Raw genomic sequence first — 15,804 nt, 5'->3', positions numbered from 1 at the left:
TACGTTTATTTCAGGTTTGATGAAAGAAAGAGAAATGAACATAAAAAGCGTAGTGGTTACCCAGAGAGCAAGGCGATGGGGTGTTACCTGAATGAGAATACCTTCATGGAGAGAGAGGGAGAGGGGAGGGAGGGAGGGAGGGAGGGAGGGAGGGAGGGAGAGAGAGAGAGAGAGGTGGAAAGAGAGAGAGGGAGATAGGCAGATATAGAGGAGAGAGAGAGAGAAAGATAAAAAAAAAAAGATAAATGAGAGAGAGAGAGAAAAAATTGTATCCTGTTGACCATTTTAAGAAAACAAAAAGCTCCAGGATAATGCCCAGTATGAAACGGTGGGACAGAAACGCCCACTCTCATATTTGCAGAATATTTTTCTTCTTGAATTTTCACGTCCAATTCATACAAATTTCTTTCTTTTTTTTCTATGCCTTCCTGAATGCAGGAATGGGGAAGTGGAATATAAAAACGGGTTTGGAAAGCCATCAAATTAATTAGAAATAAAGAGGCTTGTAAAAACATTCCCCTCACTTTTTTGGGGGGAGGGGCTTCGGTTTGGATTGCGCTCCGCATGAGCGGAATTAAAATAGATTTGTCCAAGTCATTAGAAAGCCAGCGCATTCCTCCACCAGCCTTGGCCGGGCGGGACAGCTGCCACTGGCCTCCTTCTTCTCAAGAATGCAAATGATTAAGGAAGATTAAATGCCTCCTCGGCTTAAATGCTCTTGATAATGAGCTCCTTTCCTTCAGAAAGAAAAAGGGTTTTTTCATCTTGGAAGCTGAGGGAGCCTGCTTTGAATTCTTTTAATTCCTAACAGCTCCATCTGTTGCTTGGATTCCCAGGTTCACAAGTAGCGTCAAGATCCAACTTGGAGGATTGGGAAGAATGTCAAACCCGAACCAAGCTAATCATCTCCTAAAAGGCGAATAATAAGAATAATGGAAAGGGTGTGTGTGTATGTGTGTGTCTTCTATTGAATGCAGAATAAGCAAGTTGGAAGGGGCTTTGGGGGTCTTCTAGTCCAACCCCCTGCCTGGGCAGGACAAGAGGTAATGGGTAGAAGTTTGTAAAACCAAGATCCAACCTAGAAGTTGGGAGAAATTGCCTGAGAACAATCAATCAATCCATGGAATAGCTTGCCCCCTGGAATGGTGGCTGCTCCATCCCTGGAGGTTCTCAGAAATAGACTGGACAACCATTTGACTGGAGTGGTAAAAGGCTCCTTGAGCAGGAGGTTGGACTAGAAGACCTCCAAAGTCCCTTTCCACCCTAGGATTCTATGTTCTAATGAAAGAAGGCAATGTAGAAAATTCTTGCTAGTGACATTGATTAATCCATGGGACAGCTTGCCTCCCAGAATTACGGGTGCCCCGTCGCTAGAGGTTTTCAAGAAGAGGATGGACAACCATCCATCTGGGGTGCTATCAGGTCTCCTGCCTTGGACCTGAAGAGCTCCGGGGTCCCTTCCAGCCCTACGATTCTAGGGTCTAAAAGAGGTTGAGTTGGAATCTGGAATTAAGGAGGAATTTCCCGACGTGGAGAACAATTAACCAGGGGAGCAGCTTTCCCTCCAGAGGTTGTGGGGGCTCCATCACTGGAGGCTTTCAAGAAGAGGTTGGATGACTGTTTGTCTGGAATGCCAAGCAGCGGGTTGGACTAGAAGACCTCCAAAATCCCTTCAGGTTCTGCTAGCCTGTTAAACTTTGCAAAAAGTCAGTCGCCAGGCAACACTTTCCTAAGAAGGTCACGTGACCATCGCCATCCTGAAGCCAAAGATGCATTTTAGGATGGCCTTTTTCTCCATTCGTTCATTCATTCCAGCTGCAGCCGGAGATTCAGGTGAGTCAGCAGAGGTTCTGCAGCAGAGGTGTGTCACTCGAAACTGCAAAACCCGCCCATCCCTCGCCCCTCCTACACCAAAGAGCCTTGGGCCTGGCCCCCAGACCCTACCCCCCCCTCAAATGGTTACCAAGCTGCAATTTGTAAGTTAGCAGAAGGCAAAGAGTATTAATTAAAGGCATGTGCAGTGTGGAATAATGCCGCACTTAATTCTAATTACATTTGAACATAAAGGAGATGGAATTCAATTTCATTTTTTTGTCCTAGCTCCAGCAATTAAAAACTGTTTAATTGGGAGGGAAAAAAATTGAAATCCAAAATGCAGAGCCAATGCTGACTAGTGGAGAAGGCCACCTGCCTAGAGACCAGGAAACGCTGAGTTCTAGCCCCACCTTAGTCATGAAAGCTGGGTGACTTTGAACCCGTCACCAGGAGATGGCGATTTCTAGTTCCACCTTAGGCATGAAAACCAGTTGAATGACTTCGAACCCATCACTAGGAGACGGTGAGTTCTAGTTCCATGAAAGGCACGAAAGCCAGCTAGGTGACTTTGAGCCAGTCATCCTCTCTCAGCCCTACCTACCTCACAGGGTTGTTGCAGTGGGGAAATTAAGAAGAAGAATGTGTGGAAGATATATTCGCCACCTTGAGTGGTTTATAAAAATAATAAAGGCAGGATCAAAAATAAAAGTATTATATTTTTAGGGGGGGAGCTAGTCACCAGGGGAATCTGGATTTGCTGACTGACTTGACACGCGCAGTGATTCGCTCAGTGAACGTTGCAAACCTTGTCATAAAATTGGGCCTGACTCATTGAATGACTGCCTTGCTTAGCCATGGAAATTTCAGTCACAACGTGGTCGTAACTCAAGGAAAATCAAGGAAAATCTGTTAACGCTTCAATCCGTCAAACCCATAACCAGAATCCACTGCCACCCCGTCGCGTCTGCTGGGCCGCAACAAGGCTTCACATTCGGCTTCTGAAATTGAACGGAACGAGGTGCCACTGTAAAGCAAACAAGCCAGCCAGCTTTGAGATCTTAATATGGCAACAGCTTTTGGTTACTTTAAATAAACAATCCATTTTGGAAAGTGCGCAGAATAAGGCAGGCGTTTCGAACGAAAAACCTGGATTTTTTTTAAAAAATGGCATTTACAGCAGGAGAAAGAGCAGGAACTTGGCTATCAAGGCAAAGAAAATGAAATTTTTTTTGTGGGGCGGGGGGGAACGTTTTGCAAAAAGCAACTGCAGTTTATTTCATGCAGGAAAAGGCCAACCAAAGAAGGAAAGCAAAAATCCCTCTTAATGTCACCCTTTCCATATAAAAAAAAGTCTACTATTTTATGGAGGAACAAGGTCCACTTTCCAATGGAATTAGGGGACTGAAAAATAAGCTGCCAGGTGCGCCGGAAAACAGGAAAAGGAAGGAATCTTATATCCAGATAATCCTCTCAGTTGCAACCTTGATTGAGTCTAGCAATTATGGTCGCAATTTGGGATGGTTAGCAAGAGAAACAGTGGCCATGAAGGCAAGGACGGCCTGCACACCTGCCATTTTAGCTATAAAACCCTCGAAGCAGAAAGCAACCAGGTGATCAGGAAGGATCAAGTCTAACTCCGTATGCTATCTGCTCGTCTTTGATCTCATTCTTGCTGAGGTTGCAAGCCGGGGCATTAATGAATCAATAAGAGGAGCCTTTCTCACTTTGAAAAGAACGGTCTTTTCTCTTTAAGCCTCGGATACCCTTCCTATAAGACGCAGGTAGCCCTCAACGTACCACCGCAATAGGGCCCCAAATTTCCACTGCCCAGTGGGAAATTTGTTAAGTGAGTTTTGCCCCATTCTACGGCTTTTCTTGCCCCAGTCGTTAAGTGAATCACCGCAGCTAAGTTAGTAACACGGTTGCTAAGTGAATCTGGCTTCCCCCTGCCCCCAATTGGCCTGTTTTTCCCCCCACACGCAGACCCTGCACTTACTTAAATTGAAAATGGGCCACATGGAGACTCCTGGAGGAGTGGGGCCGGCCGGTCAGTTGACACACTGATTCGGCGAAGCAGATGTAACTTTAACATCCGGTTTGCCCGACCCAGTCCAAACCAGTAGAATCCCACCCCTGCGTCTTCCGTTCAAATGTGCTAATTCCCCTTTTTCTCAAAACTTTTGAGAACACCTGAGCGCCAAGTCGAAGCTTGGTGGAACCGGGAAGGAAGATGCTAATTTCAGAATCTTTTTCTTCTTCTTTTTTTTTAAAGACTCCTCAAAGCCAAAACTTTAAGCCATGAATATGTATTTTTGGACGAAGGGGGTTTGTTTGTGAAGGGAAGCAGCAGCCAGCTCAAGGAAATCCAAGCTTCCCCTTGAAAAGGGATCACTGAAATAGTCGAACACATGGTAATTCAATCGCTTATGCCTGCTTACGCTGGCAGAGGGGGGGATGAAAGGCCTGGGAAAAGCGAACAGACGAGGTTTACCAAACTTGAGCCCAGGATGCATTTTTCCTTCCTCCCTAAAATGCAGGTGTTTCTCTCTCTCTGTCTCTCTCCAAAAAAGAAAAAGAAAAGATCAATCCCAAATCATCACAATTTTGAAAACGGGCCTATCTGCCGGAGGTAAAATCCATCAGTCCAACGTCTTAAAAAGTTTTACGACTTTTGAAAAAAAAACACCCTTTTCTCTTCCACAGCTGGGCAGCAGCGCCCTGGCATGTCACGGTATCTTTCTGCAAAGCCTTGCGCTGGCCAATGTGTGCCTTTTTTTGTTTGTTTGTGTTTCTCCATGCTGGACATGGCATGATTATCGACGGGATGAAATTGCCACGATTTAAAAGAGTCCAACACCCCTGCAGGTCGCTGGCCTTGTCGAATGTGCTGAATTACTGAAATCTGGAGGGGACCCTGGAGAAAGCGCCTCAAATTAAAGCTGAAGCAAGCTGGGCAGAAGCCAAAATGGGGTGACCGATGTCCTTTTGTGGAGGCGCAAGAGGCCAAAGGCTTTTTGTTCGAGGTTGGGCACAGATGATGATTCGCAAAAGCAAATCCACTCGCCCAGCCGGTGGCCGCTGAGAACAATGGTCTCCCGTAAGCCCAATTTCGGCGAGGAACAGTAGGGTGCCATTAGTGTCCAAACTGGCGCAGAGGGGAAGGAGAGAGTTTTGTGGTGGCTGTGATTGTCGTTAAACGCCAACTATTGTGCCTAAATAGCTTGACACAGTTGGTGAATGGCCATCCTTGCTTGAGTTTTTAAACTATCCACGGCCCAGTTGGTTTCTCCCTTTCATAAAAAAACTACCTGTTTGGAGCCAGCTTCTGCTGCCAATTAAGGAAATGTTTGTGACAGTGGTAAATAAAAGCCACAACCCCCCTCCCACCTCCCCCAAAGAAAAGAAAATGAATTTCAAACCTGGTGGATTTCTCTGGGAATCCGATTGTGAGAATGACCCTGCAAGGATTCACAAGCTACCATATACCCTGCTCATCCTTGTAACATTTCCTCCCCCCGTTTGGAGAATTGTCAAGTGTTTTCTTTTCTGGCAAAAGGGTTGGACTGTCCAATATGAAACGTGAGCGGCACAAAACTGGAGAATGAAGCAGCCTGGGAAACGGGTCAATCTAAGAGAAAATTGAGTTAGAAAGGACTAAAAGGTTCTTGAGAATCTCCAATTTGGGTGTTTCTCAGCATTGGGTCCCTTAAAGTGGGGGCCACGGGACACTTCGATTCCCAGAACTCTCCCATCAACCCTGCTGGCTGGGGAATTCTGGGAATGGATCACCTGAAAGTTAAGTTAAAGATAAGATTGCTACCTTTAAAGGAAGTTAAAGATAAGATTGAGAAACCCTGATGTAACATGTCCGTGTGTTTGATTTTGGACCCTATGATATTCATCACGACTGTCAGCACTTGTCAACCTCTATTGTTGGGACTACAATTCCCACCATCCAAGGTCAGCCTGGCCAGAAACTTCACCCTAAAGAAATCTCTCTCTCTCTCTCTCTCTCTCTCTCTCTCACACACACACACACACACAAATCTCCCATGCTTTGTGGAAATCACACCTGCTGCAAGAAGGAACTTAAATTCGCTCAGGTAGAGATGGCTGTCACTTACTCAAAAGCCTCAAACAAACACAATTAACTGACACGGAATGTAAATATTTGCATATAAACATGCTGCTGTTGAAACGATGCGGTGTTTCGCTGTTTATGTTGTAGTTTCAAGCCGCCATATGCCGACATGTGTGAACGTTCAAAGAAGCAGGATTTCCTTCTCTACCAGAATCACGCAGAGCAAACTTTTTTTTTTTCTTCTTTCAGGAAAACAGGGAAAGCGGATCTCAAAAATCCCCCCAAAAGCAGAAATGAACTTCCAAATGTGTTTTGAAAATTCATCAAGTCGCCAGTGCCGTATTAAATGACTCAAACGGGTGGGCTGGATCCCCATCATTATTTTTTTTAAAAACCCACCAGCTATGCAGACATTTCTCCAATAAAACCCAGTTACTGCATTTCCACTCACGCTAGTAATACTATTGCTAAATTTGCAGATGATACAACGGTGGTGGGACTCATCTCCAGGGGTGGGGTGAGTCTGCCTACCGAGATGAGGTGGACCGGTTGCTTTCGTAGTGTGGAGACGATAACTTGGTCCTCAACACCAATAAGACCAAGGAGCTTATAGTGGACAATAGAAGGAACAGATCACACCTCCAACCCTTACTCTCTATTTAATTCTTACATAACAATAATCTTTCTCCACCTAATTTCTACCTCTTAAAATCTATTCCATGTTAAGTAATATTCTGTGTCTTCTTTATCCTTTATTTTTAATGTCAATCTATCAATCTCTGCACATAGTATTTTCCAAATTACATCCTCATCTGATGGGATGTTCTCGTTTTTTTCCAATGTTGTGCAAATACAATCCTTGCAGCTGTCAATACATGCAAAATTAAATATACAGCCCCTTTGTCATATCCTTCTGGCGTTACGCCCAACAAAAAATATTTCTGGTTTCAAGTCTATGTGTTACTTAATCATCTTTTCCAACCGTGTATGTATTTTCCTCCAGTATTTTCTTGCTCTCGTACACGTCCACCACATACGACAATGAGTACCTGGAGTTTGATTACACTTCCAACATTTGGCGGACCTGTTGCTGAACATTTTGGCCCATCTTGCAAAAGACTTTGGGCCGATATCAGGGAGAGTGAGCATTCTACTCCAGCCTTAGGCACACAGCTGTCATAGAGTCACCCTTAGGCCTTCTTTCCACCAGACCAGACAACCTCTTTTCTGCTTTGGGCTGCAAGGAAGGAACAACCCTCAAGGACTTCAGGGATAAACCTGACTGTTTGGTGTCCCCAGGTAAGCCCCATTCGCCACCGGGCCTCCTCACTAAAGCTGACACAAAACCACCTTCCTTCTTTTGTGCAAAGTCACTCAGGAATTGTAAAATAAAAAATGAAAAATTTGCTGACTGGGAAACTGTTCGGTCAATTCTCTTGCTCATTTAGCAGCCGAGGAGGAGGACAACTTGTTCCGTCTGCCAGTCACAACCAATTTGAAGTCGGTGGGATGATGGATCTATTTTGGGGGAAACGGGTAGATACCGCAAGGCTCCCAGGGAGGGGGGAAGAGAGAGAGGGAGAGAAAGAGAGAGAGAGAGGGATTCTTGCGTGGGGATACACAGAATTACATATAGATTCACAACATAAAGAGACAGATTTAACCCTAGTTTCCATTGGGAAAATGGGAGCATCTTAGAGCAGGCCGAGTTCCCAAAAATGCCAGGGAATTTCTAGACGCCTGGCACTCTGACAAAGCAGCCATCGACGGACACATAGATAGGAACATCATCTACAGATTGTGCAAAAGAGAGAATCAACCAGCCCAAAAAGGAAGAAAAAGACTCCAAGGTTAACTTCAGACCAACAAGCAAGTAAGAAATACCCCACTCAGGAAATGGCCAAAGAATCTCTAAGATTGCTCTCCACCCACCCAGACAGGGAAAGACACCAGAATACAATCTGACAAACAAACCACACTCCTTACTAGCACTGATGATGCTATGTAGCTTGGTAATGAAACGTCTGCAAGAAAGCAAGAAAGCTCAGAGAGCCGCAAAGACCCCACAATCCTCCTCCTTTTCCTCCTCCTCCTCTTCACAAACCCCACTCCCTTCTAGCACTGATGATGTTATCTAGCTGGGTCATGAAATGCCTGCAAGAAAACAAGCAAACTCACAGAGCATCAAGGGCCCCTCATAAACAGAATGCCAATCCTGAAGGGCCTCTGCTCAGCTCCATCAGCCCTGACTTCACCCCGGGAAGAGAGTCAGAAAAGGAGATTTCATTACTTGGAAACCTGACACAGAATTTTTTTAAAAAAATAAAATAAAATAAAATAAAATCCAACCTTTAGAGTCTCCAAATCTGTTATTATGAGTCTACCAAGCCTTTCAGAGAAATCCAAATAATAGGATATGTTGCTTCGGGGAAAATATAAATCTCAGGCACATTGGCAGGTTTAAAATCCATGCGTTGCCCACAATGCTAATTTATGGCTTAAATTATAAGTTGGGAGAGATCCTTGCTTCTCCGAGGCTGGCATTTAGAAACAGCCTCTTCTGAATTCAAAAAGAATCCGCGTCCTTTTACATCTTAAAATTCGGGGGAGGAGGAAAGAAACTTTAGTTGGCTTAAAGTCTTTTTTTTTTTTTTAAAGTGGTGGGGAGCGGAAGGCAGCATTTCAGGCGATCCTCCACTTACGACCGCAACTGAGCCCAAAATATCTGTCGTGAAGTGAGGCTTTTTTTTACAACCTTTCTTGTTCCGGTTGTTAAGTTAGTGACAGGGTTGTTAAGTTGAAACTGGTTTCCCCGTTGACTTCGCTTATCGGCAGGTCGCAAAAGGGGATCGCGTGACTTCGGTAGACAGCAACGGCCGTTAAGTATGAACCAGTTGACAGGCGTCTCCGTTTGGATCATGGGATCCTTCACGTGTCCCACGAGGATGCTCTGCAGTGGCCCTAAGAATGAGGACTGGTTGTAAGTCACATACTTGAACCGGGAGGATGCTGCAATTGTGGTGGGGTCCAAGGACCAGTTATTAAGTCACCTTTTTTTTTCCAGCATCGTGACCGTCTGGCGGAGTTTGGGGGAGAGAAAGAAAGACTTCTGCTGCTTCTGCTGCTTTCCTTGCATGAAGCCAAAAGTCTCTCTCTCTCCCCCTGAGAACGGAGCTGGAGACGGTATCCTGCGATCCCAAATAAAGAATGATCGATTGGTAGGAAAACGGGGTGGGGGATTTTCCTGCAGACTTTTTGGGGGATTTTCCCAGTCTCTGGTCCGCGGCATTTAAAATTATGAGTTTGGTGGTCCCTGAGGTCCAAAAGGTTGGTGACCCCTGACTTTAGTCAAGGACTAACTGAACACTGCAAGGCAGAAGTAAATTTCAGAGGGCCAGCGAGCTGCCCCCAGGTCTCTTATGAATGAGATCTTCCCCAACGTTGTTGTTGCATGAACATTTTTTTCCCTGCAAATCCCTACAACATTGGAAAGGTGTGGAGATCCCCACAGATGATAGTGAAACAACAACAACAACCAGAATGTACAGGAATGGATAGATTAACACTTGGAATTAAAGAGAAAGAAGATACGGAATATTTTTGAAACATGGGATCCGTTTTATCTACGGTTAAATAACAGAAACAGAAGTTTCTGTTATTTATAACTATAAGCGAAGGATTAATTTTACCATGAGCATTTATTATATGTTTTATTATCAATATGATTTAATATTAACCATTAAGTATTAATATTATGTGCAGAAAACATTGTTCTTATATGATCGCTACTAATGAACCTTATGATGATAATGATGACTATTGCTCAAACTAACCGTAACCAGACAACAGACGGTTTATAGAGAGATTGCTCTTTCTTTGTATAGTAAAAACCAAAAAAAAAAAAAAAAATATTGGGGGGAGAAAAAAGGATGTTTTTTTTCCTGCCAATCCCAATTCCTCGCCTATCACAAATTCAGCAAACAGAAACCAGGATTTTTGCTTGGGGATTGCAATCCCTTGTCTGTCCCTTTGAGGTTTTTCTTCTCTGGGGGGAGCAATGCAAAATATCAAAAAGCTGAGGACTCCTGGGGCAAATTATTAAACCTTTAGAGAATCGCCCCCTTTCCCTGTGGCCCTTCTAGGCTCCCCCTCCCCACAATCTGATCTCAGCCGTGTGTTTAAAAATACAATCGTTAACAGTCTGGAGGCGCCGAAAATGCCTTGCCTCAGCTCATCAAAAATACAAGAAGCCGGCCGCCAAGGATTTGAAAATTAAAAATTAAGTACAGAGAGCACTTCGCAAGGTAGCGATCATGGACTACAAAGCCAAACGAATGTGTGTGTGTGTGTGTGGAAGAGGCTGCTCAATTATTCCAGATGCTCTTATTTAAAACAGCTGTGGAAGCTACCGCCAAGCGACGCAACTCAAAAAGTGCTGCATCATGTCACTGCATTGTGAACCCAGCCAAAAGCCGACCAGGAGGATAACGTTTAAATCTCAGGGTTTTCGGAGAACGGCGGAGAGGGAGGGATGCTCTGCCGAGGAAGTTCTGAAGCCTTCAGCCGGATCCCAAAGTCAGGCTCATTTCAAATAAAGGAAACCACGGTTAAGTCTCCCGGCCAAGGTTAGGTTTCAAAGGGACTCGCTGTTTCAGATAAGCCGTCTTTCGACTTTGGTTCCCTGTCCACAAGAAGGCGGTTTACAACAGTCCTTGGTGCTGAGCTTGGTAGCTGGGACGTTTCATGACCCATCTAGGTAACGTCATCAATGCTACTGAGGGTGGCTCGTTCCCTGTTTATATGCAGTAACTCTGAGCTTGGCCGTTTCGCTGTCCCAACCCTTTCACGATTGAGAAGGGAGGGAGGGAGGATTAAAACCCCCCTGGCAATTCCCAATTAATCCCATCCTACACCCACCCAGCAAATAATCTCATCACAACCAGCAACTGCAGAAAGGAAAGGTGTGAGCGGCGCATGAGAGATGTGGGGCGGGTCAGGGAGGGGGTGGGAGGGTATGGATCGGGGAGGGGGTGTAGCTTTGCAGGTTGGGGTACAGCAGAGACTGGGGAGGGTGCGAGGGGGTGCGTGAGAGTTTGGGGGGGGTGTACAGGAGTCTGTGGCCTGGGTTGGGTTGTATACGTGGAGGGGCGTGAGTAAGCTGCACAGCATATCCATCAAGGGTCTGGAGGAGGGTCCACAAGTGGGGCAGACTTATTCCCAGAAACTTGCAACATTCCCCACGGCTTCCCCAATGACAGTCACTGGGGAAGCCGGCAGGAAACGGGGCACAAACGGTGATCACAAGATCATAGGGCACATTGCCAAGCGCCCAGATGACGATGACATGAGCACAGAGGAGCTGGGACGATCAGAACGCTGAGGACTGGTGATAACCCCGCCATTTTCAGCCCCGGTGTAACTCTGAACTCCGAGAGAACGTTCGTAAGTCAGGACGCCTGTACTGTACATACACACAGCCAACAGGTCATTAAAGAAAAGTAGAACAGGCACACGTGGTTCTCAAAGGACCTTTCCTTTCTCTTCCCTGTAGTAACGCTGATGGCAAAATATCTTTCCGTTTGCTGAATGTCAGTGACAATTAACATTAACACCTTATGGATAAAGCCACGGATGATTTACCTTATTTGACCATTTATAGGCCTGGAGCAGTTGACTATAAAGGGGTGTTTTGTCTTGGACGGGGTCGAGACTCAAGAGACCGCTGTTATGGAGGGGATGGTTTTCGGATGGTTTGCCCACCAGGTTACTCAAGCGTTCCAACTCCCTAAAATCAAATCACGAGAAAAAGAAGCATTACAAAGCATATTTTACACCCCGTTTCCATGAATTCACCTGGGGGTGTAACTCAACAGTAAATCTCCGGTCTGCACTTTCTTACTCTCAAGGTGAAAAAGGTGGGGCGAAAAATAAAACAGAAAGACCAAACCACAGCTGTCCCTTGACTTACTACAATGGGGAATGGAATTTCCATTGCTACCATAAGCAGAGCAATAGTTCAATGGGTCGTGTCCAATTTTCCCATCATTTTTGCCACAGTTGTTCAGTGTGAAGTGAATCATGTGGTCATTAAACGAATCCAGCTTCCCCATTGACTTTGTTTATTGGAAGCTGGTCATCCATCGATCCATCCACCTCTAGCTACATGGTTACTACAAATTAGTTGATGGATATAATTGAGTCTGTCATCTGCACCTCTATAACTGTCTGGTTGGAATTCTGCAACCCAACAAGACAGACACAGACTTCAATGGGTAATTAGGACTGCAGAAAAAACAATGGCTACCCACCTGCCTTCCATGGAGGACCTGTAGGCTGCACGAGTCAACAAGAGGGCTGTGAAAATATCTACAGACCCCTCACATCCTGGAGATAAACTGTTTCAACTCCTTCCCTCAATACAACGCTATAGAGCCCTGCACGCCAGAACTAGAGACAAGGAGTTTTTCCCCAAACACCATCACTCTGCTAAACAACCCCCACAACACTGTCAAACTACTTAGTAAGACTGTATTACTATTATTCTTCTCATCCTTCCTAGTACCTATCTCTTCCCAATTATCACTATAACCGTGTTGCTTGTATCTTTACGATATATATTGTTTTATCTGTTTCCTAGTATGATTTGATTGCTTATTTAGTATCCTATGACTATCACTAAGTGTTGCATCCTATGATTCTTGATGAATGTATTTTATTTTTTCTTTATGTACACTGAGAGCATTTGCACCAAAGACAAACTCCTTGGGTGTCCAATCACACTTGGCCAATAAAGAATTCTATTCTATTCTCTATTCTATTCTATTCTATTCTATGTTCTGTTCTGTTCTCTTCTATTCCTTATTCTACTATTCTATTCCATTCCCTTTCTATTCTAATTCTATTCTATTCTCTCTTCTCTTCTAAGTTGATGGATAGAAGATAGATGGATCCATCCGTCCATCTATCCAACCTTCCATTCATACCTCTTAATTTTTATTGTTTTGGCTCAATGTTACCTCCAAGCTGTTTTCTCTCTTTTATTTGCTGCATCTGCACTGGCTACTTTAGTTGCATTTTCTCTGTTTCCGCTTTCTTTATTTCCTTATCATAATGTTTCATTTTATTGTTATTTCATTTTATGGTTATTTTTTCCGGTCATTATGGTTACTTCTGGAGTGTTCTGCTTGGCTCCTTTCAAACCAAGGTGTTTCTACTTGGTCTTTGTTTTGGAGTCTTTTTGAATCACCACACGTACAGATATAACCGGGAACCACAAGACAGCCAGTCCTCGACTTACAACTGTTCCTTTAGTGACCATTCGAAGTTACAATGGCACTTTAAAAAAAAGCGGTGTGTTTTTCACCCTTGGGACCATTGGAGCGTCCTTGGGGTGGCACAATCAAAATATGGACGCTTGGCAGTTGCCCTGTGTATAGTCCTTGACGTACAACAGCTCGTTTAGTGACCGTTTTGAGGTTGGTTTTCAGAGTTACGACCTTTGCGGCTTCCCGGTGGTCAAGGCGATCCAAATTCAGGCACTTGGCAACAAGTTCATATTTACGACGGCCACAGCGCTCTCCCTTTTCCGACCTCCTGACAAGCCATGTCAAAGGGGAAGCCAGATGGCCGTAAAATGAGGCCCAAAGCTCACTTTGCCAACTGTCTTGGCTGGGTTTCCATCGTGGCCGTAAGTTCGAGGACTGGATGGGAAGGCGCTACCAAGGGCAGACCAGCCTGCTCTCCTCCCACCCCGAAATAAAGACCCTCATGCCCTGCCCTGCTGTGCAGCATGGAAGCCCCAGCTCTATGGACAGGGATGATGGGCCAGCGGGTCCCACCCCGCCTGGCAAGCAAGCAAGCAGGTGAGGCAGGCCAAGCCCCGCCCCCTTCCCGGATTATCCTACTTGGCCACGCCCCTCGGCGCCAAAGGAAAGGAGAAGGGGCGTGGCCTCCTCCCCCGCCCGCCCCGCCCTCGCTGCTTTGCCCCGCCCTCACCCCAAGTCCCGGCTGACGGAGTGGAGGCTCTCCTGGAAGCTGGCGAGGAAGCCCTTCTCGCGGCCCTCCACGGCCTCCTTGTGCCGCCGGCCGTCCTTGAGGCAGTCGAAGACCCGCGTCACGCTGGAGCGCAGCGCCTGGATGGCGGCTATGGCCTGCGCGAAGGCCTCCAGGTTCACGCCGGCGCTCAGCACCCCGTCCGCCATCTTGCGGGGAAAAAACGGCTCCTTCCCCACCTCCTCCTCCTCCTCCTCCTCAGGCCGCGGGGAGCGCCGGGAAATGGAGTCCGCCTCTTGCAGGAAAGGCCGCCCGTCGCAAAGCAGCCTGGGAGCAAAAGCTCGGGGACCGGAGTTTGGGGCTCTCTGTGATAGACAATCTCTCCCAACCGCGGAGGCCGCCGGGAAATGTAGTGCGCGGGTGCTGAAAGGGACAGCTCCTCCTCGCCTTTGGGAAACATTGAAGTTCTCCGGCTGAATTTTTTTAAAAATGTTTTATTTTCATTTATGGCGGGATTGATTCCTTTGATCTAGCTGATTTCAAGTGGCCTTCACCGTTGCTTCCTCCTTAATCAAGGCCAATACTTAACAGACAGACAATAAGGCTCCTTCTGAGGAAGCTGCATTTAAATTAACGTCTTTAATTATTTGCTGTTAATTTTCTTTCTCTTTCCCTCTCCTCTATCTCTTCTTACCCTCTTTTCTTTGTCTCTCACTCCTTCCTTCCCTTTCTTTTTCTTCTTTCCTTTCTGTCTTTTTCTTTCCCACTCTCATCTTCCCTTCTTTTTCTTTTTTCTTCTTTCTGTCTTTTTCCTTCTTCCTTTCTTTCTCTCCTCTTCCTTCCTTCCTTCTTTTTCTTTCTCTCTTTACTTCCTTCATACCTTCTTTCTTTCTTCTTTCTCTCCTTTCCTTTTTCTTTTTTCTTCTTACTGTCTTTCCTTCCTTCTTCACTTCTCTCCTTCCTTCTTTCTTCCTGCCCCCCCCCGTCTCTTTTCTTCCCTATAATTCTTATGGCTTTGGCACAATGCTATCTCAATACACTTCCTGTTTTATTAACTCTGCCTGAATTTGCCACTTTAGTTGCATTTCTCTGGTTTGCTTTCTTGCTTTGACCTTTATTTTATCTTATCATAGCATTGATTGTTACATTTTATAGTCATTTCTTCCAGTAATGATGTTACTTCTGGTGTGTTCTGTTTGGTTACGGTCAAATAAAAGAAATCCCTGAGCTGCGTTTTGGTCTCACTGGTAACATTTGTACTTGCCCTTTTATTTTTATTTTTTTTCCATTTGCAACTTTAGTTGCTTCTGCTGCCCATATTTGTGCTTGCCATTTTAGTGATTTAGACAACCAGTTCTTTTTCGTTGTTGTTGTTCTCATGGCAGCTCCCCAAAGAAGATGCAGACAAATTCAAGGGACTTCCAGCAAGTGCACAAATAAAACCATCTTAATCACACTCATTTTTCAAAAGTCCCAGATCGGCTTTTAAAATCCACAGTAGAGGAGGGAAGCATTGTAAAAAAGAAAGGGCAGCGGAGTTAAATTATATATTTCTTGGGCACTAAAGGTTGGGAGTGAACTCAAATAAGGAGTAAATTACACAATTTGCGGTACAGGTAATCCTGGACTTAACAACTATTCGTTTAATGACCGTTCAAAGTTACAACGACCTGGAAAAAAAGGGACTTGTGATCCTCACGATGGTTGCATGGTCACGTGATCAAAAGTTGGAGGCTTGGCAACTGGCATGTACTTATGACTGTTGCAGTGCCCTGGATCATGTGATCCTCTTATGCAACCATCTGACAAGCAAAGTTAGTGGAGAAAGCCAGATTCGCATCACAACTGTGTTGCTAACAACTGCGGCGAGTCGCTTCATATTTGCGGCAAAACAGGTCATAAAATGGGGGAACTCA

General features: G+C 45.3%; 1 protein-coding gene across 4 annotated transcripts in view; it reads right to left on the bottom strand.

The window, feature by feature from the left end:
* The window catches only part of MED27 (mediator complex subunit 27), a 64,965-nt gene extending 50,764 nt beyond the window's left edge, over positions 1 to 14,201 (bottom strand). For 2 of the 4 annotated variants that reach the window (XR_015745425.1, XM_087944132.1), the window contains exons 1-2: positions 13,892 to 14,132; positions 11,537 to 11,681 (exon numbers count right to left, since the gene is read on the bottom strand). Coding sequence is in view for 3 of the 4 variants with exons in the window: in XM_087944132.1 (XP_087800258.1) it covers positions 11,537 to 11,681; positions 13,892 to 14,097 (351 nt within the window). In the remaining variant the exon portion in view is untranslated. Of the gene's footprint in view, positions 1 to 11,536; positions 11,682 to 13,891 lie in introns of all 4 variants that reach the window. The other 2 variants (XM_026687295.2, XM_087944133.1) reach the window with 2 other exon arrangements.
* Between the last annotated feature and the right edge of the window lie 1,603 nt (positions 14,202 to 15,804).

The sequence above is a fragment of the Notechis scutatus genome, chromosome 15, assembly GCF_049901735.1.
Source record: "Notechis scutatus isolate UNSWTSFEM ecotype Mainland chromosome 15, rNotScu1.2, whole genome shotgun sequence".
In the NCBI taxonomy this organism is placed as follows: domain Eukaryota; kingdom Metazoa; phylum Chordata; class Lepidosauria; order Squamata; family Elapidae; genus Notechis; species Notechis scutatus.
Note: the sequence above shows the minus strand (reverse complement) of the source record. Positions and strands in the feature narration are given on the sequence as shown.